Source organism: Molossus molossus, unplaced genomic scaffold (genome assembly GCF_014108415.1).
Source record: "Molossus molossus isolate mMolMol1 unplaced genomic scaffold, mMolMol1.p scaffold_m16_p_20, whole genome shotgun sequence".
Taxonomy (NCBI): domain Eukaryota; kingdom Metazoa; phylum Chordata; class Mammalia; order Chiroptera; family Molossidae; genus Molossus; species Molossus molossus.
In genome coordinates, this window is record NW_023425356.1 from 35,714,735 (window position 1) to 35,740,352 (window position 25,618).

At 38.2% G+C, this 25,618-nt stretch overlaps 1 protein-coding gene across 3 annotated transcripts in view; it reads left to right on the forward strand.

The window, feature by feature from the left end:
• The window catches only part of SYT14 (synaptotagmin 14), a 182,551-nt gene that overhangs the window by 136,818 nt on the left and 20,115 nt on the right, over window positions 1–25,618 (forward strand). For 2 of the 3 annotated variants that reach the window (XM_036272796.1, XM_036272797.1), the window contains exons 5-6: window positions 2,106–2,377; window positions 6,375–6,824. In XM_036272796.1, the coding sequence (XP_036128689.1) occupies window positions 2,106–2,377; window positions 6,375–6,824 (722 nt within the window). Of the gene's footprint in view, window positions 1–2,101; window positions 2,388–6,374; window positions 6,825–25,618 lie in introns of those variants that run through there. The other variant, XM_036272798.1, reaches the window with a different exon arrangement.

Sequence of the window (25,618 nt, forward strand, 5' to 3'; positions counted from 1 at the left end):
GTGGTAGGAATCAGTTTCTTTGTGTTGTTCCTGACCTTTGAGGAAAAGCTTTCAGCTTTGTACCGTCCAGTATGGTGTTAGCTCTGAGCTGGCATGCGTGGCCCGACAATGTTAGTATACGTTCCCTCTGTACCCAGGGTTTGAGAGTTGTTACTGTGATTGGATGATGAATTTTGCCAAATGCTTCTTGGCATCCATTGAGATGATCGTATGATTTTTGTCTTTCATTTTGTTAATGTGATGTATCACATTGACTGATTTGTGGATATTGAATCATCTTTGCATCTCTGGAATAAGTCCCACTTGATTATGGTGTATAATTTTTTAATGTCTTGTTGAATTCAGTTTGCTAATATTTTGTTGAAGGTTTTGCATCTATATTTACAGGGATATTGGCCTGTAATTCTTTTCTTGTAATGTCCTTGACAGGGCGGGGAGGATTTTAATTATTTAAAAACTATCAATAGATAATATATTCAGAAACAACATAGAATCCAACTACCATTTTTTTTTTTACTTTAAAAAAAAAACAAAGAGGGACTTATTTGTCTCAGGCATCAAGAAGCTTGGTGGTAAGTACTTCGTGATGTTTCAGATCCCCAGACCCTGTTTTTCTGCTCCTCCGTTCTTAGCTTTCATTCTCGGGTTGCTTCATGGTTGCAGGGTGGCTGCTGCGCCTCCAGGCAGGAGGACAGCCAGGCTGTCGGCAGAGGGCCAGTCAGGCTTGTTCTCTCAGCTCAGGAAAATAAGAGCTTTTCCAGAGCCCCACTGCGAAATCTGGGATATTGGGTTTTGTTGGCAGCTACTTGCAGTGTATCTATTTAACCTATCCTGTCTTCTCAGATTTAGCTTCAACTATATTAATTAGGTAACTTTTCTACGTTTTGCTCATGTTTAATAAAGTTAGTAAGTTATACTCACTAGGTAAGACATTTAGTTTTCTTTATCCAAAATTAGGACCTCTGAGCAAACGTGAATTTTTGCTAAGTCCATACAAATTAATATTTTTTATTTGAACCAGACATTGTAATAATTTTAAAATGAGTTTTATAGTTCTTACGTAAAGTGTTTCTGAGAACAACAGAAGACCTATTGAACATTTGAATGAACTCCATTATAACAATTGTAATACAGACTATCTTTTCCAGGGTTCTTTTTGAGAAAGGAGAGTCATAGTCCATTAAAAGAAAAACTGAGCAGTGTTTAAATTTAATACCTGATATTGCATTCAGGGTTTATCTACACAGACTTGGCTGTTCTTAAATTGTAAACTGAACTCTGTTTCCTTACATCCTGCCTGCCCCACTTCTGTCCTGTTCACAGACACGTTTACTCTCAGTCACTGAGGTAAATCATCAAGGTAAAAGTTCAGAGGATAATTTAACAGTGAAAGAAAATGTGGTTTCGAATTAACTGCCGGCGGTGGAGATGCCTGCTGTAGACAAGGTGGAGCCACGCTTTAGGCGGGGTGCAGACCAGACTAGAGTGGGCAGGGAGGGGCCTCCTGATGATGTGAGGAGTCGGAGTAGGTGGGACGCAGCCTTCAGTCGTTGCTGGCCCGTGGGGATTAGGCCTGGATGACAGTGCACCTCATTTAGGATCCGGATCTAGGATGGATGTGGAAAAGTAGTTTCTGACACTGACTGTTAAGCTGAATGCTGGTTTAAGTTCATCTCAGTGATTGAAACAAATAAATGACATTTGTGTGTGTGTTTTACTTACAATTTTTTACCTCCTGTGACTAGAGAGGCCACAGATCATAAGGGAATAGATGAAGTATGTGTGCTTCAGGCTTGTTTTGAAAGAAAGAACTAAGTAAGCTGTTTCACTAATATTTATCATTCCCATTTGATGCTATGTCACAGAATCTCTCCTAGTATATGAGAATATACTTTATTTTCCCTTATATGACTGTACAGGAGGAGAGGAGTGGGAAACCAGATCGGTTTATTTCTGCATCTGAACTAAAGAAGAACTAAATCTAATAGTTACATTGCCACAACATTTTTAATCCAGTTTTTAAAAAAGTTATTTACAATTATTGTGGACTGTACTGCATGTTGAGGCTACTTGGAAACAGTGACCAGATTCTTAATCATTATCAGGAAACTGCATTCAGAGAATGAGAAGAACACCCCCACTGGATGAATTGCAGCCACCACCATATCAGGATGACAGTGGTTCTCCCCACCTCTCATGTACACCCTCAGAAATTGGGGACAGTAAATGTGAATTTTCCCACTGCAGCAACAGTCCAAGATGCTCATATAACAAGTGCCCAAGTGAAGGAAGCACAGGTCATGAACTAGAAAGTTTTCATAATAAAGGATATGAAGAAGATGTTCCAAGTGACAGCACCGCAGTCCTGAGCCCTGAAGTAAGTAAAAGCACACAGAATTTTTCAAATGAATGTTATTTGGAGAAAAATAATCCTATGCTTCTCCTCTTGGTAAGAAGAAGGTTTTATCAATATCTTGTCCTTTGTGGCTTATTGTACCAGTTTCTATCCTCGATCTAGTCTTTATCTTTATCTAGCCGACTTACCAGGGGTGTCCCCACCATTCTGGAGCCCCCCCACCAAGGAAGATGGGTAGCTAAACATGAGCGCAATACACAGCATATTGAAAAATTAACTCGTCCCAAGTTTCAACCTCAAGATAGATTTTTTTTAAAACATTTTATATAAAACATCCCGAAATTATTTGCTTGTTTCTTTTATAGTGAGGTCTCTATTTATGTTGGTGTCTTTTAAAAAATTATTTTGTTTTGGGTATTTTTATATTGGGAGGCTGCCCATTAATATTTTACAAAATAACCTTTTTGCATTTTCACATTATAGGATATGGAAGAGATAGGTCATGCTCAGCTTTGCTAATGACATTTGAATTCATGGCATCATGCATTCAGAGTGGTTGGTTGCTTGTTTTTAAGTTATTTCCTCTTTGGGAGCAAAAATGTGAAAAAGACACCAAAACTAGGGATGTTACACATCGAAATCATTCATGTTCTAAAAACATGATCTTAAATATTACTATAAAGATGAAAATTAGACAGGTAATCTAGAGGGTTTTATAAGGTAGTATTTACTTTTGAATTTTTATTTCTTTTAGATGGCAAATTTTTACAACTTTTGTCCTAGACAGTATTTTGTAAAACTGTAGCGTGTCATGGTTCTTACTAGGTGAATTTCCATCTGTCAGAAGTTAAATAGAAAACAAGAAGTAAGAGTATCAAGATGAGGTGGGTTGCACACTTAGGACAGGGTGCCGGCAGGTACAAGTGCCGGGACCACACTGTGTGCTTCCTGGTTTATGTGATGCCCGTTTGTCCCGCCTCTTTCTGCTCCCTCAGCACCCAGTTCTGGTGTGGTAACAAGGACAAGGGCTGAGCTAGGAGCAAGGGTGCCAAGGGCCAGAAACGCATAACTTATTTTATGTGAACATTACAGGGGCAAGTACTCCTGGTCACCAGTGAAACTTGGCAGTGAGCCTAATAAATAGGCATAGGTTTTATCTCCATTTCTTTAGATCACATACATGGGTGACAGAGCTGTCAGCCCAGAGGTGACATGATCATAGCATGGACTTTCTATCCTCTTTCATAGGTAATACTCATTTGTTCTGTCATATTTTCTGTTTATTCTATCTTTCACATCTTACAAGTTATTAACTTAGTTATAATCTAGATGTAACCCATCTTCAGAATTCTGCCTATCTCTCTAAAGTTACATGGCTATTTATTATCTGTAGTTAACACAGCCTGTGACATTTGCCCATATTTCGGAAGCTGCTAACTTGCTATCTGTGCTAATACTTCATATAAGTCTCCTCTATCCTACTTGGTTTTGTGTCTTCTGTGGCAGAATTGACTTATATTCAAGCAATAGAGCAAATGCGTATTACATTACTTAGATGCAATTAGCTTATGTTAGTATAAAGTTCACTCTTGTGTTTTTATTTTGTTTTGTTTTTTTTTTAATCCTCACGCGAAGATATTTTTCCTTTTTTTTTTTTGTACAGATAGAGTGGGAGGGGGAGAGAGGAAGGGAGAGAGAGAGAAACATCGACGTGAAGGGATATCGAGTGGCTGCCACCCGCACGACCAACCAGGGCCGGGGACAAACTGCAACCGAAGTACGTGCCCTTAGCGGGAACCGAACCCCGGTCTCTCCGGACCGCAGGCCGACGCTCTAACCGCTGAGCCAAACTGGCCAGGGCCACTCTTGTGTTTTTTAAGTTCATTTTACTTCCCACTATTCCTTTAATGGATATCATCAAATAAAGAAAATGTTGACTCTCCTCTTGGTGTAGTTCAGGACATAGCTAGCTTGGAGCCTGTGCAGTGTGGACTGGCGAGGGAGTGGGGGTTCCTGGTCCCTGGCAAGGCAACCAGCAGACTGTTGATGACTGCTGCTAGCTGAAGATGATTCAAAACTTTAAAACACTTTGAAAGGAAGGATTATTTTCTAATTGTCTATTTACAGAATACAAATATTAGCTTAATTTGTAGAAGTCCCACTTTTTTAACCCTTGAATTCAGGAGAATTGTTGGAATGCCCAGACAAAAGTTAGGGAGGCACCAAGAGAAACAAAATTCAGAAACAGCTATCTAGAACCTTATAATAAATGTTATTGCCTTGAAAATAGCTGCCATGACACTATTTTAGAAAATATTTTATTGAAATTTCAAAGCCATGTAATCATCTTTAATTACCATTATGAAATGGCACGCATTAAAACAATTAGCTCTAAACTATAAATTTTTTACAGAGTAAGAATACATTTACTCTGATTGAATTATATTGTATAAAAAACAATTCTTCTCTGAGTTTTTGTTCTCTCTCCCAAGTATTGTTCTTCATTTGTCCTCTTTTTTTTTTTTTTCCATACATGTTACCCAGTAGGTTGTGATAGGTAGACATGTAATATTCATAAGGTCAAAAACTTGTGTCTTTTTGGTTCTCAGCTGCATCCCTTCCACCTAAACTAGGGCTCAGCACATGGTCGTGTAATAGTTAGGGTAACTATTAAGCTGTTACAACCAGGAGTCAAATACAGTGGGTAAAACCCACAGAAGATGACTTGGCTTTCACTAACGAATGTCCAGGGTGAATAGGTGACTTTGCTCTACATCATTCAGGGGCCGGGTTCCTCCTCTGTTGTTACCCTGCCATCCCTAGGGGGGTGTTCTGGTCCATGTGGTTCACACCGACCCACACATTCTATCTCAGTATCTGCTCTGCTGTGGGAAGCGTGGGAGAGAGAGAAAGTGAAGGGCAAGTCATTTCTCCTATAAACCTGATCTAGATGTTTCATACAGACCTCTGTTTGCCATGCACTGGCCAAAGCTGAGCCTCATGGTCATTTCAGCCATAAGGAAAATTTAGAATTAAGAGTTTTTTGCTAGACAGTGTCTCTGGCTAAAACTCAGGTAGTTCTTTTGAGAAGACTGGGAGTCAATAGTAGTGACTACTAAATAAAAGTTCAGAAAAATTGAGAAGATTATAAAATTGGTCAATATTTTTAAATGAAAAATAATTCATATTTATTAAAATGACTTGAAGGGGCAAGTGGTGGAGTTGAAAGGTCAGAGACCTGGGTTTGGCACTGTCAATAACTAGTTGAAACTGTTTACATTCCAATAGTTAGTTACACTGGCAGAAATTTGAGACAATTCTAGGTAAAAAGGGTACGATTTCTTTTAATCGCAAAATTAAAATGAGCAGATGTGGTCTTTCTTGAACTTTTCAAATATGTATTATTCTGCCATTTTCAATAGTAATTAGTATTAGAAATAATATGTAGTTTTAAATTCTGATTAAAAATTAAATAGTATGTGTTACAAAAAATAAGTATTTGGCTGCAAATAGTTTGAGGCCTTTGTATTTATACTTTCATATTTCACTTCCCATTGATTTTCAAGCCTAAATGTATTTACGTTCTATTACAGATGGGGCATTTTAGAACAAACTGAAAATGGGACCAGTTTTTTCAATAGTATTATACTTTTATTTAATGTTGAGCTATTAGTTGCAATGTTTATAATGTTGAAAGTAAAATTTAGTAGTTTTCTACAACAGGATCAGAGATACACATTGAAGTAGATATTTGCAATTCTCATTATAAGAACATATTCCAACTTTCTCCAAAAAAAAATTATTTTTCCTGATAGGTTTTTGAGTTTAACTTACCACTTATACTACTATAGCCCTGTAGAGTAGTAGCTTCTGATTGTAATAGGTTGTTACTAGTACTTTCTTTGTGGTAGCCAATCAAAACCGTTCTCACATCCTCCTAAGAAATATCAGTATTTATTTACATGCCAGATTATATAATAGAGTTAAAACTGAAAACATTTAAATTTGCTTTTCTTAGGACATATCAGCTCAAGGATCATCTTCACAGCTTCCCAAACCTTTTGATCCTGAGCCAGAAGCTAAATACGGCACACTGGATGTGACTTTTGACTATGACTCACAAGAACAGAAGCTTCTGGTGACAGTGACAGCTGTCACAGATATCCCAACATATAACAGGACAGGTGGCAACTCATGGCAAGTACACCTTGTTCTTCTACCTATAAAGAAACAGAGAGCAAAAACCAGCATCCAGAGAGGACCATGCCCTGTCTTCACAGAAACATTCAAATTTAACCATGTTGAATCTGAGATGATTGGAAATTATGCAGTTCGATTTAGACTGTATGGTGTACATCGCATGAAAAAAGAAAAGATTGTGGGGGAAAAGATTTTTTATTTAACAAAATTGAATCTTCAAGGGAAAATGTCATTACCTGTGATATTGGAACCTTCTTACAGTCATTCTGTGAGTATCTGATCAAATAGCCCAAATACAGTTTAACTTCATGGTATACACGATTTTAATAAGATAAGCCCAACAACCTTTTCATTTTATTTTTACACAGTAATCATACCTTAACAAAATTTCTAAGCCCTGAATAGGTAGGTATACTTTTTTCTCATCTGTAAAGTTGCCCTTGAAGATTATATGTGATTTATTTTATGTATTTCATCCTTCGGAGTCTTTAGCCCAGTATCTTAAACATTTGTTCCTTTGCTAAACATTTATTAGATGGTTGATTATGACATCCTCTGACCTCCTTATAGAATGTATTGTTTCTTTCCAGGTCAAAACTAGGTGATACATTAAGAACTATCTAGCACCGTATCCTCTTTGATATTATTTACTCGTATAGACTGTATACTGCTGCCCAGGTCGTGACTGATTATGCCTCCAGAACTGCTGTGGAATAATTTTTAAAGCTTTAAAAATATGGCCTCATTATATTTTCCACCTTTGTATACAAAGATTTTGTAGTATTTCTGGAAGAATACTTAAATTTAGTACCATCATCTGTTCTCCCTTTTCTCTCTTTTATTCCAGGTTCTGATCACATAGAAGTTTCTCTCCATATTTTTAACTAAATTCCTACAAGACAGTGCAGAGAGATGCATTATGCCACAGTTACTTAAATTATGAGAAAATCGTGATATGCTGTAAATGTAAATTATGAATTATTTTTACTCATCTATGTTATACCGACTAAAAATATTTTTATAATATAAATATACAGATTTCAGAATAGGTTTATAGTTTTAAATAATAGTATCATATTTGAGGATTGTTTTTAAGCTTTTAAATTTGTAAGCATAAGTCCAAGATTAGAGTCTCATTGAATTTATACCATGCAGCATTTGATCTTAGAGGACTGTCATTCACAATGGAACGCCATACCATTGTAGCTACTCAGACCAAGTAATGAGAAAGTTTAAAAATCATATTAAGAATGGCAGAATATTTAATTGGCCTTCACTTTTTTTTCTCCTCTGATAAATTGCTGCTTTTATTTTTTAAAAGGCATTTCCTGAAATTGTCAATTCTGAAATTTAAAATTATAACAAGTTATCAGTTTTCCTACTAAAGACGAAATATTATCCTACAGACCCATGGGGATATACTATATTTACAGTCAATTTTTGGTTTTTAAATTTTTAAATGTTGAAACTGTGGCAGTTAATTTATCTCTTTAGTTACATAGGTTCATAAGTAGGAAGAATTTTTCTCAGGAGTTGTGCTTAATGAATTGTATCAAGAGCCATGATTTAGGTAAGAACAGATGATTTGGATAATATTTTGGACTTTGAGATGATGAGATTTAGATTCAAGTGTAGGTATTTTTTACTTTGAGTTAATGATGTAATAGGATGAGTACCTTGGACTGAGGTGAATACATTGTGCATGTGGGATATATGTGAATCATGGGGGCCAGAGGGCAGACTGTGGTAGGCAGGATTCTAAGATGGTCCTCATGACCTTCATTCCCTGCTATTACTCCTGTGATTATGTTATGTTACATGGCAAAGGGATTTTGAAGATCTCATTAAGGTTACTAATCAGTTGACATTAAGATAATGTGTTATCTGGGTGGGCCTCATTCAGTTACATGAACCTTTAAAAAGCAAAGTTTTTCTCTGACTGGTAGCAGGAAAAATAGACTTAAAGCATGAGTGGCATGAAACTCTCTGTTGCTGAAATGGAGTGGGTCATGGTAGAAGGACCTAAGAGCAGCTCTCAGAGCTGAGAGGGGGACCTCTACGAGCTCTGGCAAACTGCCAGCAAGAAGGTAGGGACCTCAGTCCTGCAACTACAAGGAGGTAAATTTGGCCAGTACCTGAATGAACTTGGAAGAATATTCTTCCCCCAAAGCCTCCAGATGAAAGCCCAGCTGAGCCAGCACCTTGATCGAAGCCTTGTAAGACCCTTTGCAGAGAACCCAGTTGAACCCATCCAGACTTCTGACCTACAAAAACAGTGACATAATAAATGGGTGTTTTTAAACCTATGAAGTTTGAAGTAACTTATTACATATCAGTAGAAAACTAATACAGCCAACAGGGCCTAAAATATTACTATCCAGCTCTTTACAGAAAAAGTCTGCTGACCTCTGCTCTAGACAACTAGGAATTGAAATTGAGCATCAGATGTGCAAATCACTTCTATGATTGAGGTGAATTCTCAGATAGCATTCTGTAAGTCTACTTTCATCTTACTGGGTTGTTCTTTACCAATTGATGAAGTCTCCAGCAAATACCTTTATATAACAATTAACATACATCATATCTGCAAGTATTCCCCTTTTATTCTTTTTCTTTATGGCTACTTCCTCAGCATAGAGGTATTAACTTAAAGAAACATCATTTATTTAGAAAATAATCTCTCTGTGAGGAAGAAATATTTATGTAAAATTCTATTTGATTTCATTTTCTTCTATTAAATGTATATAAAGTAGGTGTTTAAAATAAAGAGCTACAGTTTGATCCATTTATTTATTTTTTCCTTATTGATTTTAGAGAGAGAGGAAGGGAGAGGGAAAGAGAGATAGAAACATCGATGAAAGAGAACATCCATTGGCTACCTTCTGCATGCCCCCCACTGGGGATTGGGCCCACAACCTGGGCATGTGCCCTGTCCGGGAATTGAGCCGGTGACCTCTTGATGCATGGGTCAACGCTCAACCACTGAGCCACACCGGCTGAACTTGATCTATTTTTTAACAAAAATACTTCTATTCCTATTTCTGTTTGTACATATTCATAGAATGATGTCTGCAAGATGTTTACCTAACAAGAATTTATGGATGGTTAAGTATAAGGTGATATTTTTTTACTTCTGTCTTTGTTTATTTCTGTGTTATGTGCATGATTTATGATAATAATTTGTCAGTTTAAAGAAAAAATAGAAAGGTCAAGGAATTTGGACCTTGGTCAGTTTGGTGAAGATGAAAAACATATGAGTTCCTAGTCAGATTTTTTTCGGGTAAGCAAAGGGATGAGAAGAGAGATAAGGTCTAGTCAAAAACTCAAGTTCTAATGAGAGGGTTCTTAATATGTGCCTAGTTGTCTATATTTTGTTAGATCTGATTCCATATTATATTTCTCTGTAAGTACATAGATGCTATAGGAAGTAGACATGGGAGTAGGTGGAATAGTCTCAGGAATGAGAAGAGAAGATCCTCAGGAACACCTTGATTTAAAGAAAGAGGGGTAAGGTAGGAAGAAAGAGGCAGTAAAATATCACAAAAACCAAGAATGAAGTTATGAAGAAACAATAATCAGTTTTGTCAATACTGCTGATGGAATCGGTATTGAAAACTGTCCTTTACATTTAGGATTTGAAGAGAATGGGTAGCCTTAGAAGGATCAGTTTTGGTCATGTACAGGGGCCAGAATCCGAACTAGACTGGCGATCTCGTAGACAGCTTTTCTACCAAGTTTGGCCATGAAAACAGGAAGGACAATATTTGGAAGGGGGGGTTCTGGAAAGATGTTTTTGAGGTTAGGAGAGACTTGGGCATGCTCAAATACTATGCAAATGATATAATGAAAAGATGGAGTATAAGGTATAGGAGAGCTCATTGAACAGATATATTAATTGATGTGTCTGGGTTGAGCAGAGAGAAGCAAACATATTTTCAAGAGATTTAAATTTTGGACCATGAAATCTAAGTGTAATAGAAAAGTGAAGCTACAAAGAGACTGATAGGTGGAGGTAGTAGGAAGGTTAGTGGACTGAAAGTCCAAAGATATCAAGGAACAGATAGGAGAGAAGTAGTTGAGGAAGAAATATGGGAAGTTAGGGGACTGTGGTTAGAAAGGAGAATGTTTTCACTTAATGTGATGGGATAGCAAGGGTCCAGAGTGTGGTGGTGGAATTGGGCATCAACGATGAAATAGAGGGTAACAGTCATTGGAGATGATTAAGTTGGTCAAGAGAGGCCAGGTTCTTGGGTGAGTTATCCATGTGGATACTGAAGTCACAAAAGACATTGGCAAAAATTGAAATGTAAAAGAAGATTGAATCAAGGGTCATTGTTCTCAAGGAATGAAGAAGAAATGTTCAAGGAATGAAGATGAAATGTCCAGGATAGAATATTTATGCGGACAGGATGACATGAGCCTTAAAGGAAATAGTCCTTTTTCACAATTTTAGAGGAGTGATGTTTGAAAACGCAGCAGAGGAGTTTTCTTCTTGACCCTGAAGCCTTTCGGGCATGAGGGAATAACAAGGATGAAAAGTCTGCAAAGGGCAATGTATCCACAGGGAAGAATTGGATTTCAATTAAAACAAGGTGTTGGGATTTAGAGAAGAAACGAAAGTTCTGGAGGAGTTTATCATAGGTCGGAAGTACCAAAAGGCATCATGAAAAAATCTGGAAAGGAGGAGCATAATGGAAGTTTGTGTTAGTGAAGAAGTACAGAGAATAACAGAATGAATGTTAAAAGTGAAAGAGATGGCCAGTATCAGGGATTTACCTTCATTTACATTATACCAAATGGTATTGGTATTTTGATAGGGATTGCATTGAATCTGTAGATTGCTTTTGGTAGTATGGTCATTTCAACGACATTAATCCTTAACAATTCATGAGTACAGTGTATCCTTCCATTTATTTGTGTCCTCATCAGTTTTTTTCCTCAGTGTCTTACACTTTTCAGAGTATAGGTATTTCACCTCCTTAGTTAAATTTATTCTTAGGTATTTTATTATTTTTGATGCAATTGTAAATGGGATTGTTTTCTTAATTTCTTCTGATTGTTATTTGTGTATAGGAATGTGATGGATTTCTTTATATTAATTTTTTTCTCCTACTTTACTGAATTCTTTTGTAAATTCTATTAATTTTTTTTGGATTCTTTAGGGTTTTCTATATATAGTATTATGTCATCTGCAAATAGTGACAGTTTTATTTCTTCCTTTCCAATTTGGATGCCTTTTATTTCTTTTTCTTGTCTGGTTGCTGTGTCTAGGACTTCCAATACTATGTTGAATAAATAGCAGTGAGAGTGGGTATACAAATGTCAACCCCAATCATAATTTGTCTATTAAAATCTCAGATTTTATTTAAAGCCTAATTTAAACCCCCTTTATAGAAATATTTATTTCTAATATAATTTAATTAGTTTATCTTTACTATCTTTGTATGCTAAATATTTAGTACTGATTATTGCTTTATAAATGTTGAATGGATGGCTGAGTGAATGAGTGCATGTAGTACATATTATTTCTAAGTTATTGCTTCTGGTGTTTCTTTTTGTTTTTTTGCAGCAAATTACATTTTCTTTTCATCAGACTTATTCTATATCTTCCTTCTAGATTTTGAACACTGAGAATAGGTTGTGTGTGTTTTACTTATACGGTATTTTTCATAGAACATAGGTATTCAATTAACACTTGTTAAATTGATTTATCAACATGTTCAGATAAACTTGATCATGTTTAAATTCTTACTAAGTTCCATATATTATTATTCCCTGATAGGCACCTGTATTTTTTTTTTAAGACAGACGTTTTATTTTTTTAAATATGTTTTATTGATTTTTTTTAGAGAGAGGGGAAGGTAGAGAGAGATAGAAACATTAATCTGAGAAAGATACATCCATCTGCTGCCTCGCGCACACCTCCCACTGGGAATCCAGCTCGAAACTGGGCACGTGCCCTGACTGGGACTCCAGCCGGGACCTCTCAGTCCACTGAGCCACACCAGCCAGCCAGTACCGTATCTTTACAACAGCCCTATCAGGAATCTTTTATGACCTGGAATCAAGTAAATATGCATCTCAAGGTAATTAACTAAGAACACATCAGGACTCTTTTAAAAATAATCATTGATTAATTAGGCGCATATATGCTTTAAAATTTCTCTTTCAAGAACATAATGCCACTGTCCACTAAGAGTAACCAAGCTTCCTCAAGGCTTACTGCAATGTTGATCGTTCTTTAATTCCTTGTAATCTCAAGCTTTAATTTTCAGAATCTCTGTATCTCAAAAATAGCTTAACCTTTTTTTTTTTTAATCCTCACCTGAGGACATTTCTCCATTTTTTGTTCAGATAGAGTGGGAGGGGGAGAGAGAGAGAGAGAAACAGCGACGTGAAAGGGACACATCGAGTGGCTGCCACCTGCACGACCAACCAGGGCCGGGGACAAACTGCAACCAAGGTACGCGCCCTTAGCAGGAACTGAACCTGGGTCTCTCTGGGCTGTAGGCTGATGCTCTAACCACTGAGCCAAACTGGCCAGGGCAAAAATAACTTATCTTTATATTAACAGATTGGATTAATTTAGTTTGATATTAGTACTATTACTTTTATTTCTAAGACAAGTATATTGAAATACATATCCCTCTATGAATCATATTTAGGCTATATCATTAGCAAATACCTTTTAAAACTTAGCTTCACCTATTTTAATATTCACTATAATTCACATACTGCCATTATCAATAAAAATCTACATTTTCTAAATGTCGATTACATTTCATCATAAAACAATTTAAAATAAATGCTTCAGAGAAACTAATGATCACAGGTGAAAGCCACTGCGTGACGGAGAAGCTGCGTGTGTAAAGCCGTTGCCCAGACAACAGTGATGTGAGTCATGGCTCACTTTAGTATGAAACGTGCTACAGACCTATTTAGAGACCGTTATTCAGAGTGAAGTTAAGTGAGCATATGTCATTGGTAGAGAAGAATAACTAGTCTCACAAGAAAATTTGTTATCAGATAAATCTTTCAGTGAAAGGGAGAGGCTAAATTGGAGCATAAAAGGAAGTTTTTATGTGTGTAAATTAGATTCTTCGTATTCAGGATAAAAAAGAAGTCAACTTTTAATGTTAAGTCACAAAAAATTTTGAAAATGCAGGAAAATTGAGTAAGAAAACAAATGTTTGTGACTAAAACTTTAAAAAAATATTTAGTGTAGGGAATGCAAAACTTCAGGCAACTTACTGGGATTCATGTAGTTGAACTGTCCAAGTGTTAATCTGTAAACTACGAAGTACCACCCTATACTTTATTTTAGTTTAGTGTGTATTCCTTTTTTTCAAAAATAAGCCAGCAAATTAAAGGATAAGCTTAAAGTACTGGTATTATTTTCCTCTTCTGCTCCTTTTTATTTTTACATAATTAACTTGTCCAAGATCCTGATTTCAGTTGGTTGTAATACTAATGAGAGAGATGAACAAAACCTTTATGGAAGTACTGTTTGATCATCCTAGACTGGAGTAAAGATTCTGACTGGTCAGTTTGGGTCCAGGTGAGCCACACGTTCTGTAAGTAAGGACTCTGAAACGCAGTACATGGAGCAAGAGGGAACAAAATAGTGTTCTCTTCAGAAACATCATGGGGCGATACGCAGCGTTCACCTTCTAAATATTGCCCACTAGTTTAGAACTTGTTCCTGTGGAGCATCTCGTTGGTGAACGTCCTGAACATGCCGTCTTCATTATTACCAACAGCTGTGAAATTGCATGTATTTTATTTTAAAGAAGCACTTTATTACATGGCCGTGACCAGCCCTCTTTATTCTGGATTGTTTCACACTGATAGAATAGTTGTGTCCACAATGTTTCTTATTTAATGTCTTACCATTTGGTGGACAGATGATAATTAATGAACAATAATATTGAATGAGGTTGTTCTTGAGGTTGGGCTTTTACAAATAAAAGAAATAACAAAGAGCAACAACATTTTATTTTTCTTGTCATTTCCCCCATCATGTTAATATTAAATAGCTGGGCAGTATCCACCGGACAAATGTGCTTAACTCAAATCTTTAATTCCAGGATTTTCACACTTAAAGTCTTGAAAGAATTTAAAATAGCAGGTTCTTCATTGGAAATTTATTAAAGTACTACTATTTTTAAAAATTATAGATATGAAAATGTAGTTTATAATGCTTGTAGTTTTTATAGTGTTTTGTCCAAATGAATAGTATTGAGGATGTTTGTATTGAGGATATTTCTCCCATAAGAATTGTGGGTCTGTCATCTGCAACATTTGTTTTGAGATTGGCAGGGTTTAGTACCGGTTTTGCAGAGCAATGCCTATTTAGACATGCAGTGAAAATTTAAGGAGAGCTGATAAATACTAATTACCACAAAAAAAATGTTTTTTTCTCTCTAGATAATTTGAAATTTAATTTAGGAAAGAAGCAGTTTTACACTTGATGCTTTGTGTTCTTCTGGTGGGCTGGGAGCTTAAGAAATACTGAAAACAGAATGTCGTGAATAGGTCAGACATAGCCTGTGTAAACAAGGGCAGGCCTAGGACAGAGGAACTTCATTTTCTTCTTTCTTTCTTTTTTTTAATCTCACCCGAGGACACTTGTGCATTTATCTTCAGATAGAGCAGGAAGGAGAGAGGGAGGAAGAAAGAGAGAAACATCGATGTGAGAGAGACACATCGAGTGGCTGCCACCCCCACGACCCCAACCTGGTCTGGGGACAAACCGCAACCGAGGTAGGTGCCCTTAGCGGGAACCGAACCCGGGACTCTCCGGTCTGTGGGCCGACGCTCTAACCGCTGAGCCAAACCAACCAGCGCAGAACTTAATTTTTAAAAATTAGAGTTGGAGGAAGTCTTTTACTAAGGTGTTTCCAGCCTCATCACCACATTCGTTCTGTGAATTCTGTGGGGATGTGTAATGAGCCAGAAAAAAATATCTATTTGAAATTTACACTTTATTTTACTCTATTCAGAGCAAAGAATACTTCTGGTCATAAAATAATTGTATGTGATAACCCTGTATATAAAGTTCTGGTGCTGTTTATATTAAATTTAAATGACTTCTGTCACTGAAACTGACATATCCCTGCAAGTACCATGTGTGCTCATTTACCACCAGGAGCTTCTGTCCTAGCAAAATGCACTGTAGGTGTTGAGCACGCAAAGATTCGTGCCGCTTAAAAGGCTAATTCTCCATAGCACACATATTCGTGATTAGGATAGTAATGCCACTTGACCCAAGTACATCAGGTCCTCGAATAACATCCGTCGTTTTATTCAACATCATTTTGTTAAAACTTTAATGAGATACTGTAGGAACTTAACTCTTGTTCTTCATAAGGTTGTGATGATTAAAAGCAATGAGGTATGTGAAAATCTTTTAGAATAGAAATATTAGTTGTTAACCTGAAACAAAATAGGTTTGTCTTTAATTTAATTCGAATCACTCTACCATAATTGATTGTTTTATAGGATAAAGATATTCTCTAGCCTTACAAAAAAATAATGATTTTTGTCTTTACCTCTTACAGTTGTTAAATAGGCTATATCTTACTTGTTTACAGTGTTCTTTTTATAGTCTGTCACTTTGGGGCAACTGAGGCTTAGTTAGAATGGTACTGATGACATTTTTTTCTAGTAGAAAAAGCTAGAAGAGCTAATAGAAACTAAAGACTTCGTATGTTTGGTGCACATAGTTTTAAAATTCTGTAATGTATATTAAATTATATAATATATATAATTGGTTATATACCTCTTAATATTTTACAGTGGCCCTGGCCAGTGTGGCTCAGTTGGGCATTGTCCTGTACACCAAAAGGTTGCTGGTTCAATTCCTGGTCAGGGCACATGCCCAGGTTTTGGCTCGATGCCCAGTAGGGGGTGTGCAGGAGGAAGTGGTTTGGTGTTCTACTCTTACATCAATGTTTCTCTCCCTCTCCCTTTAAAAAAATCAATAAAAATATTTTTTTTAATTTCTACAGTAAAATATAAAGTAATCTACTTGAATTTTAATTTGGTCCATTTTTGAAAGTATGAGATGCTCTTTACTTCATGGAAAACAGCATGCATTGTGAAGTATATATTTCATATTAGACAGTTTATTTGGGGGGTTATTTTTTTTCTTGAAATGAAAGAAATGGCATATTTTTTTTTCTTGAAATGGCATTGTCCCTTTAGTCATGTTCAAGTTTTAAAAATGGTTTCTTGCCCTGGCCGGTTTGGCTCAGCGGTTAGAGCGTCGGCCTGCAGTCCTGAGAGACCCGGCTTCGGTTCCCGCTAAGGGCGCGTACCTCGGTTGCAGTTTGTCCCCGGCCCTGGTCAGTTGTGCGGGTGGCAGCCACTCGATGTGTCCCTTTCACATCGATGTTTCTCTCTCTCTCTCTCTCTCTCTCTCTCTCTCTCTCTCTCTCTCTCTCTCTCTCTCTCTCTCTCTCTCCCTCCCTCCCACTCTACCTGAACAAAAAAATGGAGAAATGTCCTCGGGTGAGGATAAAAAAAAATGGTTTCTTTATACCAGCTCATTTATGACTTATCATATAAAATTAAGTAATTACTAGGTAGTGAAATTCCACAATTTTAATGTCAAAAGTATTAGATTTCCAAGACCAAGTTTGTGTTCGTATTTAGGAGGGTTGGGGTAGCACAGAGGTTGGGAACGTAGAGGCTCTGCAGTCCCTGCTTTCACATCGTGGTTCCCCTTAACTCTGTGTTGTTGGGTGCATGCTCAACCTCTCTGTTCCTCATTCTCTTCCTTCGTAAAGGGATGATAACAATCATAGCTGCTTCATAAAGTTTTCGTAAGATTAAAAGAGATAATCCTTGTAAAGAATTTAGAACCTCTCACACAGAGTAGGAACTTGGTGAATGTTAACTAATGTTTATTGGGTCTTATTCGTGTGTGAATAAGTTTATTGTAAAGTAATTGTAGGTGGGTTCTAGTAGAAAACACTGCAGTGGGTTTTTCAAGTTTCAAAATCAGAAGGAACACAGGAGGATGGGAAAGCAGAGAGCAGCAGCATTCAGTCTGACAGCACAGAGTGTGTGCCAGCAGTACAAGCAGCAGTGAAATCCCTTTGTTCAGAATCTCAGTGTAATTCAGGCCTTTAATATTTTTAAAATACAACTTTCTAGAAATGTATTTTGAATAATTATTAAGTCTGGATTATAAATATTCTTTAAATAACTGCTGCTTTGCTATTTCCAGGAAGGGGGAGTAACTCGTGTTCCTTAGCAGAACATACCCAGCAGCTTGAGCTAAGTGATTCTGAGATAACGAGCCCTGGAACTTCCGACGGCTCACAGCCAACCAAGGTTTCTCCTCGCTGTGCTGCGCGTCCACTGCGGCCCAGGGACCGCCTGCTCCCTGTGGTCTTCGCTCCGGGGTCCTGACTGATAGCAGAGATCCTTTCCGAGACTTTGCCGGGTGTCAGACAAAGGAGGCAGCAAACTCACCCAGGTCTCTTAAAGCTTCTGCCCCAAAATTGACCTTGCCACTTCCACTGGCAGTTCAGTCTGTAAAGTCAGGGTTGAGCCCGGGCTGGTTTGGCTCAGCGGTTAGAATGTGGGCCCGCGGACCAGAGAGTCCCGGGTTCGGTTCGCTAAGGGCATGTACCTTGGTTGCAGTTTGTCCCCTGACTCGGTTGGGGTCGTGTGGGTGGCGACCACTCGATGTGTCTCTCTCATGTCGATGTTTCTCTCTCTCTCTTCTCCCCTCTCTCCCTCCCACTCTATCTGAAGATAAAAATAAGAATGTCCTCAGGTGAGGATAAAAATAAAAATAATAAACCTGGGCTTGGCAGGCTTTCTCTGTACAGTGCCAGAGTTCACTTCTTTTAGGCTTTGTAGGCTACTGTGGTCTCCGTTCCGTAGTCTTCTGTTTTCTTTTTAGTACCATTTTAAAGAATATAAAACCATTGTTAGCTGTTAAAACAAAACAACAGGCCACAAGCAGCATTCATTTTGAACATGTAGTTTGCTGACTTATGGTCTAAAGTTATGTGATGTCCACAGTGAAGGGCCGTGAATAATTATGAACAATATCCATGCAAAAATTTCTAAGACTGTTGTCTGTAGATTATTTGTAATTTATGTATCAGTAGTTTGCAAATAAAGTTTTGCTTTTAGAGTATAAGAATTTTCTCTTAGAGCAAACGTTATTTTATAAATCTTATTTAAGTAATAAATTTGCATGGCAAAGTCTTTTCTAAATACTTAGCCTTGTCCGCTTATCACAATTTCTGAATCCATGTTCTTAATTTATAAAAACATTATTGGACTTGAAACATTTAAATATGTGACGAGTCTTAGTATGTATTAAACAAGTTTGCCTAAACTGGTACCAGAAGAAAATGCAAGGAATGGTTTGTTTATTCTTACAGTTAAAGATAATGGATTAACCACATACATTTATTTCCTCTTCTACCTGAAACCTCCACTCAAATGATAGTATCATAGTTGATAAAAATAGGTACGTACATAATACACATTCACATTTATACCCACGAGGAGAACGGGAATGAGGGCATTAGCAGACGTGCGAGATCAGCGTCTGGATGACAATGTGGACGGAGAATGGAGGAAACCTAGTGAAAAGTGCAGGAAGAGGAAGGAGAGGACTAATCTGACCCTCAGAACCATCCTGCCTCTGGGGACACTGGAAAAGACCATGAGTCGGGATTAAAAATGAGAGCCACTAAGTTTATAAAATGTATCGTTGTGTCTCCATCTAGCGTGAATAGTAGCAGGTTTGTGACTAGACATTTATTATCCAGTAAATATCACAGGTTTCTTCGGAAAAAACTCAGTGATTCTAAGCAAAGACCACCTCATACTGATACTGAGGATTCCGCAAGGAAATTGCCTGGTCCCCATCTAACCACATTTATGCTGAACAGTGAACCAACTGTGTTTACAAGTATAGGGTTTGGGATCTGTTTTTTAGTGATGCATTCTTAATTGTGGCTCAGGGGACAGTAAGGGAAAACCTGCAACAGAAAAGAGAAAATCCAGAGTAAACAAACATTTTAAAAAATTACTCTCCAGGACCGGTAGGTGTGGCTCAGTGGTCTGAGCGTCGTCCCATGAACTGCGAGGTCCCTGTTCGATTCGCGGTCAGGGCACATGCCCAGGTCGTGGGCTCCATTCCCAGTAGGGAGTGTGCAGGAGGCAGCTGATCGATGTTTCTCTCTCACATCCATGTTTCTATCTCTCCCTTCCTCTCTCTCTAAAACTAAAAAAACACAAAAGCAGAATTTCTCTGTGACCCCTCCCAGCCATTTGCATCCGAATCTCCGGGAATACTTTTTACCCAGCTCTAGTGACTCAGAATCACTGGGAAGCCACCTAGACAGCTTTCCTTCAAACAGATTTCCCAAGTGATCATTAAGTACACTGAAATTTCAAGACCATTGGTATAACAAGTGTTTTCCAAGAAAACACTAGATGTCAGTGAGCTTAAGGGATGATATACCTTGGGGTAAGCTCAGAGAATATATTTTTGTCTGTTTTCTGTTTTTCATCGATCTTTTTATCCTTTATTGTCTTGGTTTCCTTTTCAAATATTTAGTATTGTATGTTCTTTGGACATTCAAAAAGTAGTTAAGGACAGTACAATTATAAAGCGGTATCAGTGAAATAATAGCAAAAATATGAAGAGAAGTGTCCTTTTTAAAAAATTCCACACCCTCATTTAATTAATTGAAATTTCCCATCAAGAACCAGAGGTTACACTGAGTAAATATTTGTATCAGTTAAAATTGTATTAGTTTTAAGTGAATGCACACCAACTCAAAACAGCTTGAACAATGCAGAAGATCCAGAGAGTAGGTCTCTCTTCGTGCATGGTTTGATATCCAGTGACTCAAATAATATCTCTAGCCCTGGCTGGTGTGGTTCAGTGTTTAGAGCATCAGCCCCAGTCCGTGCAGGAGGCAACTAATTGATGTATCTCTAACATTGATGTTTCTCTCTCTCTCTCACCCCCTCTCTGCCTCCTCCCGTCCGCTCTCTAAAAGTCAAAGGAAAAAATGTCCTCCAGTGAGGATTAGTAGTAATGATAATAATATCTCTGAGTTTCCAGTTTCTCTCTCTTTCTGCTCCCCTCTTCCACCCTGACTTCTGTGGATCAGCTTCATAATCAGGTTTCACAGAGTGGCCCTCGTGGAATTTTTTGTGTCTCACTAGGTTATGTGCCCTTCCCATAACTAATCACTGTGACTACAGGGATGGGCTGCACTGATGAGCTTAAGCCCTAGAGCTGAGCAGCTGAGATGGAGAAGAATAGCTTCACTGCTGGAAGGAAGTGATGATTGGATACCAGGAGATAACCAACTAATATCAATAGTGTTTATTTAAATTTCTTTAAAATAAAGTCCATTAAAACTTTAGTGATTGGACATACCATGGGGGAAATTTTATTTTAATCAACTTGAAAATAGCTCAGAATCAAACATACTTTTCTGTACATTACTTTAGGAATCTTGAATTCGGTGATGCATGCAATTAGTGTCTTTCTGATAATGCTTAATTGTCTCTGAGCTAAATCTTGAAAATTGTGATTCTGATTACACTAGTATGACATGCAGATTTTTAAAAATAAAGATGAATAGGCCCCAGTTGAATGAAAAACTTGCAGGAATCGGAGCAGAGTGTCTGTATCTTTAGAAACCTCCACAGGAACCTCTAATGCCCGAACAGCCTTGCTTGTAGGTCCTGTGGAATCTGTCTTTTTTCCACATTGTATCCCCACTATTCCCTGGAAAGTCATAGGACTAAAATGCATCATTGCCAAGTTCTGAAACATCTGTTGCACTGACCATGAGATTCAATGTGAAACTAACTATATCATTCAGAAAACACTGTAAGACTTGTTAATAGTGTAAAATATTTTCCAAAATTATCTGCTCAAGTTACAACCACCTAAACTATAAAAATCATCTAATGCAAATAGTTTTATTTAAAATATTGTAATGAGAATTGGATTTTAAAAAATTTTCTTTTTGTTATTGATTTTAGAGAGAGAGAGGAAGTGAGAGGGAGAGACAGAAACATCAATGAGAGAGAACATTGATTGGCAGCCTCCTGCATGCCCCCCACTGGGGATCGGGCCCACAACCTGGGCTTGTGCCCTGACTAGGAATTGAACCAGTGACCTCTTGGTACATAGGTCGATGCTCAATCCACTGAGCCACACCAGCTGGGCAAGAATTGGATTTATATAAATTTTTAAATTTCTATTTATTTTTTTATTTTTTATTGTTGAATGTATTACAGATGTTCCTCATTTTTCCCCCATTGACCCCCCCGCCGACTCCCTCCGCCCTCCCGCCTTTTCCCACACTGTTGTCTGCGTCCATTGGTTATGCATATAAGTTCTTTGGTTTATTTCTTCCCACCCCTCAACTCCCTTCTCTTTGAGGTTTGTCAGTCTAGCAACCAATTTGTACTTCTTAATCCCTTCACCTTTTTCACCCATTCCCCCAACCCCCTTCCCATCTGCCAACCAACAAAATGTTCTCTGTATCTATGAAAATGTTTCTGTTCTGCCTGTTCATTTTGTTTGTAGATTCCATTCCTGATAGATATGTATTCACTGCCATTTTGTTTGTTTATATATTTTATCTTTTTCCTCAAAAGGGCCCTTCAACATTTCATATAATAACAGTTTGGTGGTGATTAACTCCTTTAACTTTTTCTTGTCTAGGAAACTCTTTTTTTTTTTTATCCTCACCCGAGGATATATTTTTCCATTTTTTGTACAGATAGAGTGGGAGGGAGAGAGAGGAAGGGAGAGAGAGAGAGAAACATCGATGTGAAGGGACACATTGAGTGGCTGTCACCCACACGACCAACCAGGGCCGGGGACAAACTGCAACCGAAGTACGTGCCCTTAGCGGGAACCGAACCCGGGTCTCTCCGGACCGCAGGCCAACGCTCTAACCGCTGAGCCAAACTGGCCAGGGCCTGGGAAACTCTTTATATGGCCATCGATTCTAAATGACAGCTTTGCAGGATAGAGTTATCTTGGTTGTAGGTTCTTGCTTTTCATCACTCTGAATATTTCTTGCCACTCCCTTCTGGCCTGCAAAGTTTCTTTTGAGAAATTAGCTGACAGCCTTATGGGAACTCCCTTGTAGGTAACTAGCTGCTTTTCTCTTGCTGCTTTTAAGATTCTCTCTTTGTCTTGAACCTTTTGCATTTTGATGATGATGTGTTTTGATATGGGCCTCTTGGGGTTCATCTTGTTTGGGACTCTCTGTGCTTCCTGGACTTGTATGTCTGTTTCCTTCCCCAAATTAGGGAAGTTTTCTGCCATTATTGTTTCAAATAGGTTTTCAATTTCTTATTCTCTCTTCTTCTTCTGGCACCCCCAAGATGCAAATGTTGGCACGCCTGAAGTTGTCCCAGAGGATCCTTACACTATCCTCATTTTTTAAAATTCTTTTTTCTTTTTGCTGTTCTGTTTTTTGCTTCCTTATATTCCCAATTGATGGTTTGCTTCTTGGCTTTACCTACTCTACTATTGAATCTGTGTAAATTAGTCTTTATTTCAGTTAGTGCCTTCTTCATTTCTGACTGTGCATCCTTCATTTCTGACTGGTCCTTTTTAATGCTCTTGAGGCCCTCACTAAGTTTGCTGAGGTTCTCACTAAGGTTCATTGAGCATCTTTATAATCAGTATTTTGAACTCAGCATATGTTAGGTTGCTTATCTCCATTTTGCTTAGTTCTTTTCCTGGGATTTTGTTCTGTTCTTTCATTTGGGACCTGTTTCTTTGTCTCCTCACTTTGGCTGCCTCTCTGTGTTTGTTTCTGTGTATTACTTAGCGAGAGGTATGGGGCTAGCTGAAACCAGATGCTGCTTGTTTGAAAGAATTTAGGAAAACCTGAAGCAGGATCCAAGACAGGCCAATCTTATGGTTAAGCAAGTGGCAACAGCTTGGGTGGGCCTGAAAGTTGGGTGGGGCGGGGCAGGGCCTCAGGGAGTCAGCCGGGCAGGGCTACCAGTGTGAGCCCGGTTGCTGGAGTCCCAGATAAGGTGGCTGTCTGCTGCCCCAGGGAAGGGCTCACCAAAGGAACAAAGGCCTCTGACAGCATGTTTGTCCCTGAGAAAGCCCCCTCTCCAGCACTTGCTCCAATGCCAAACAGCTCAGTTCTTCCCTGTATGTTTCTGGTGCCCCTCGAGCTGCCTCCTCTCCAAGCTCAGAGGGAGAGAGTCCGATAAGTCTGTGCACAGGCCCTTTAAGAGGAGCTGCCTGGGGCTCCAGCCGCCTCAGCCTCCCTTAGCCTCAGTTCTCGCTGGTTTTTCCATCCAGAAGTTATGGGGACTTCTCTTCCTGACACTGGAACCCTGAGCAGGGTGCCTGGTGTGGGACAGGGACCCCTCAGTCCTCAGGGAGGACCTTCCCAGCCAAGGTGTCCTCCTGATTTTTATCTGCCACACGTGGGTGTGGGACCAGCCCCTCTGCCTCCACCCCTCCTACCAGTCTTGATGTGGCTGCTGCTTTAATTCCGTAGTTGTAGGACTTCCATTCAGCTCGATTTCAGGTGATTTTGAATGATGGTTGTTCTGTAGTTTAGTTGTAACTTTGCTGTCTGTATAAAATTTTTTTAAATGGGCAGAAATAGTCCGGCCTGTGTGGCTCAGTGGTTGAGCATTGAGCCATGCACCAAGAGATTGCTGGTTTGATTCCTAGTCAGGGCACATGCCCAGGCTGTGGGCCTGATCCCCAGTGGGGGGCATGCAGGAGGCAGCCAATCGATGTTATTTCTCGTTGATGTTTCTGTCTCTCTCTCCTTCTCATTTCCTCTCCCTCTAAAATGAATAAAGGGAAAAAAAATTTTTTAAGAATGGGCAGAAATGGTTATGCGCAGTGCTGTTAAGTGTCATTGTCTTTGGCTTCTTTCAAATCTTATGTTTCAGATATATCATAAAATATTAAAGTTATTTATCTCCTTGATTTATGAGAGACTTAAAATTTTTGATAACTGAAAAAGAAGAAAACCAGTTTTTTTTTGTTTTTTTATCCTCACCCGAGGACATTTTTTTTTTTTTTCATTTTTGTTCAAATAGAGTGGGAGGGAGGGAGAGGAAGTGAGAGAGAGAGAGAGAGAGAGAGAAACATTGACATGAAAGGGACATATCGAGTGGCTGCCACCCGCACAACCCCAACCAGGGCCGGGGACAAACTGCAACCGAGGTACATGTCCTTAGCTGGAACCGAACCTGGGTCTCTCTGAACGTTGGCCGACACTCTAACCGCTGAGCCAAACCAGTCAGGGCCAAAAAACAGTTTTAAGGGGCTTAAAGTCATTATAGCTATAATAAAACTATTTTACCAAAAACTATTTGTTATATAGAATCTAGAATATTATAGATAAGATTTTTTTTGGATTCTGTTTATTTAAACAAAGTTTATTGTAGCACAGAGACATTAGAACTAAATTTTCATAAACTGACAAATTCAGTGTTTCCTGGGCCTCATTAGGAACACAGATTTGGGGAAATATGTCAAGTGGTCCATTAACAGTCCTCAAGGCCATGTTTAGAGTATAGTCCCACCTGAACTTTCCTGAAATTCACACTGTAAAATTACATGGGTAGTTAATAAAAATTTGTTCCAAAATAGTACACACTGTGATAAAGTGAAACAAAAGGCATTACTGTTTCTGTAGTTGTGAACACTCCGTTTCCTGGCAACTGCTTTGAATGCTCCGTGAGGACCGTACAAAATCAACAACAGCGACAACATCAGGAGAAATGACTCAGGTAGCTGGGGAATTCACTGCAAGTTGCATTAAGAGTCTCAGAAATATCCTTCTACATTCATATTTTAATGAACATATAAATCATATTTTGCTATTTCATTTATTATTAAATTATTCATAACATTCAAAATTTGACTCAGAACTAATCTTCAAATAGTCTGTTTTGTGGCACAGGAGATTTGTCATTGCCATTTTAAAGTTTAAGAAATGACATTAGAAATTCAAGGTGTTCATAAATTTAAACTAAAATCATCATTGTCCTAATGCC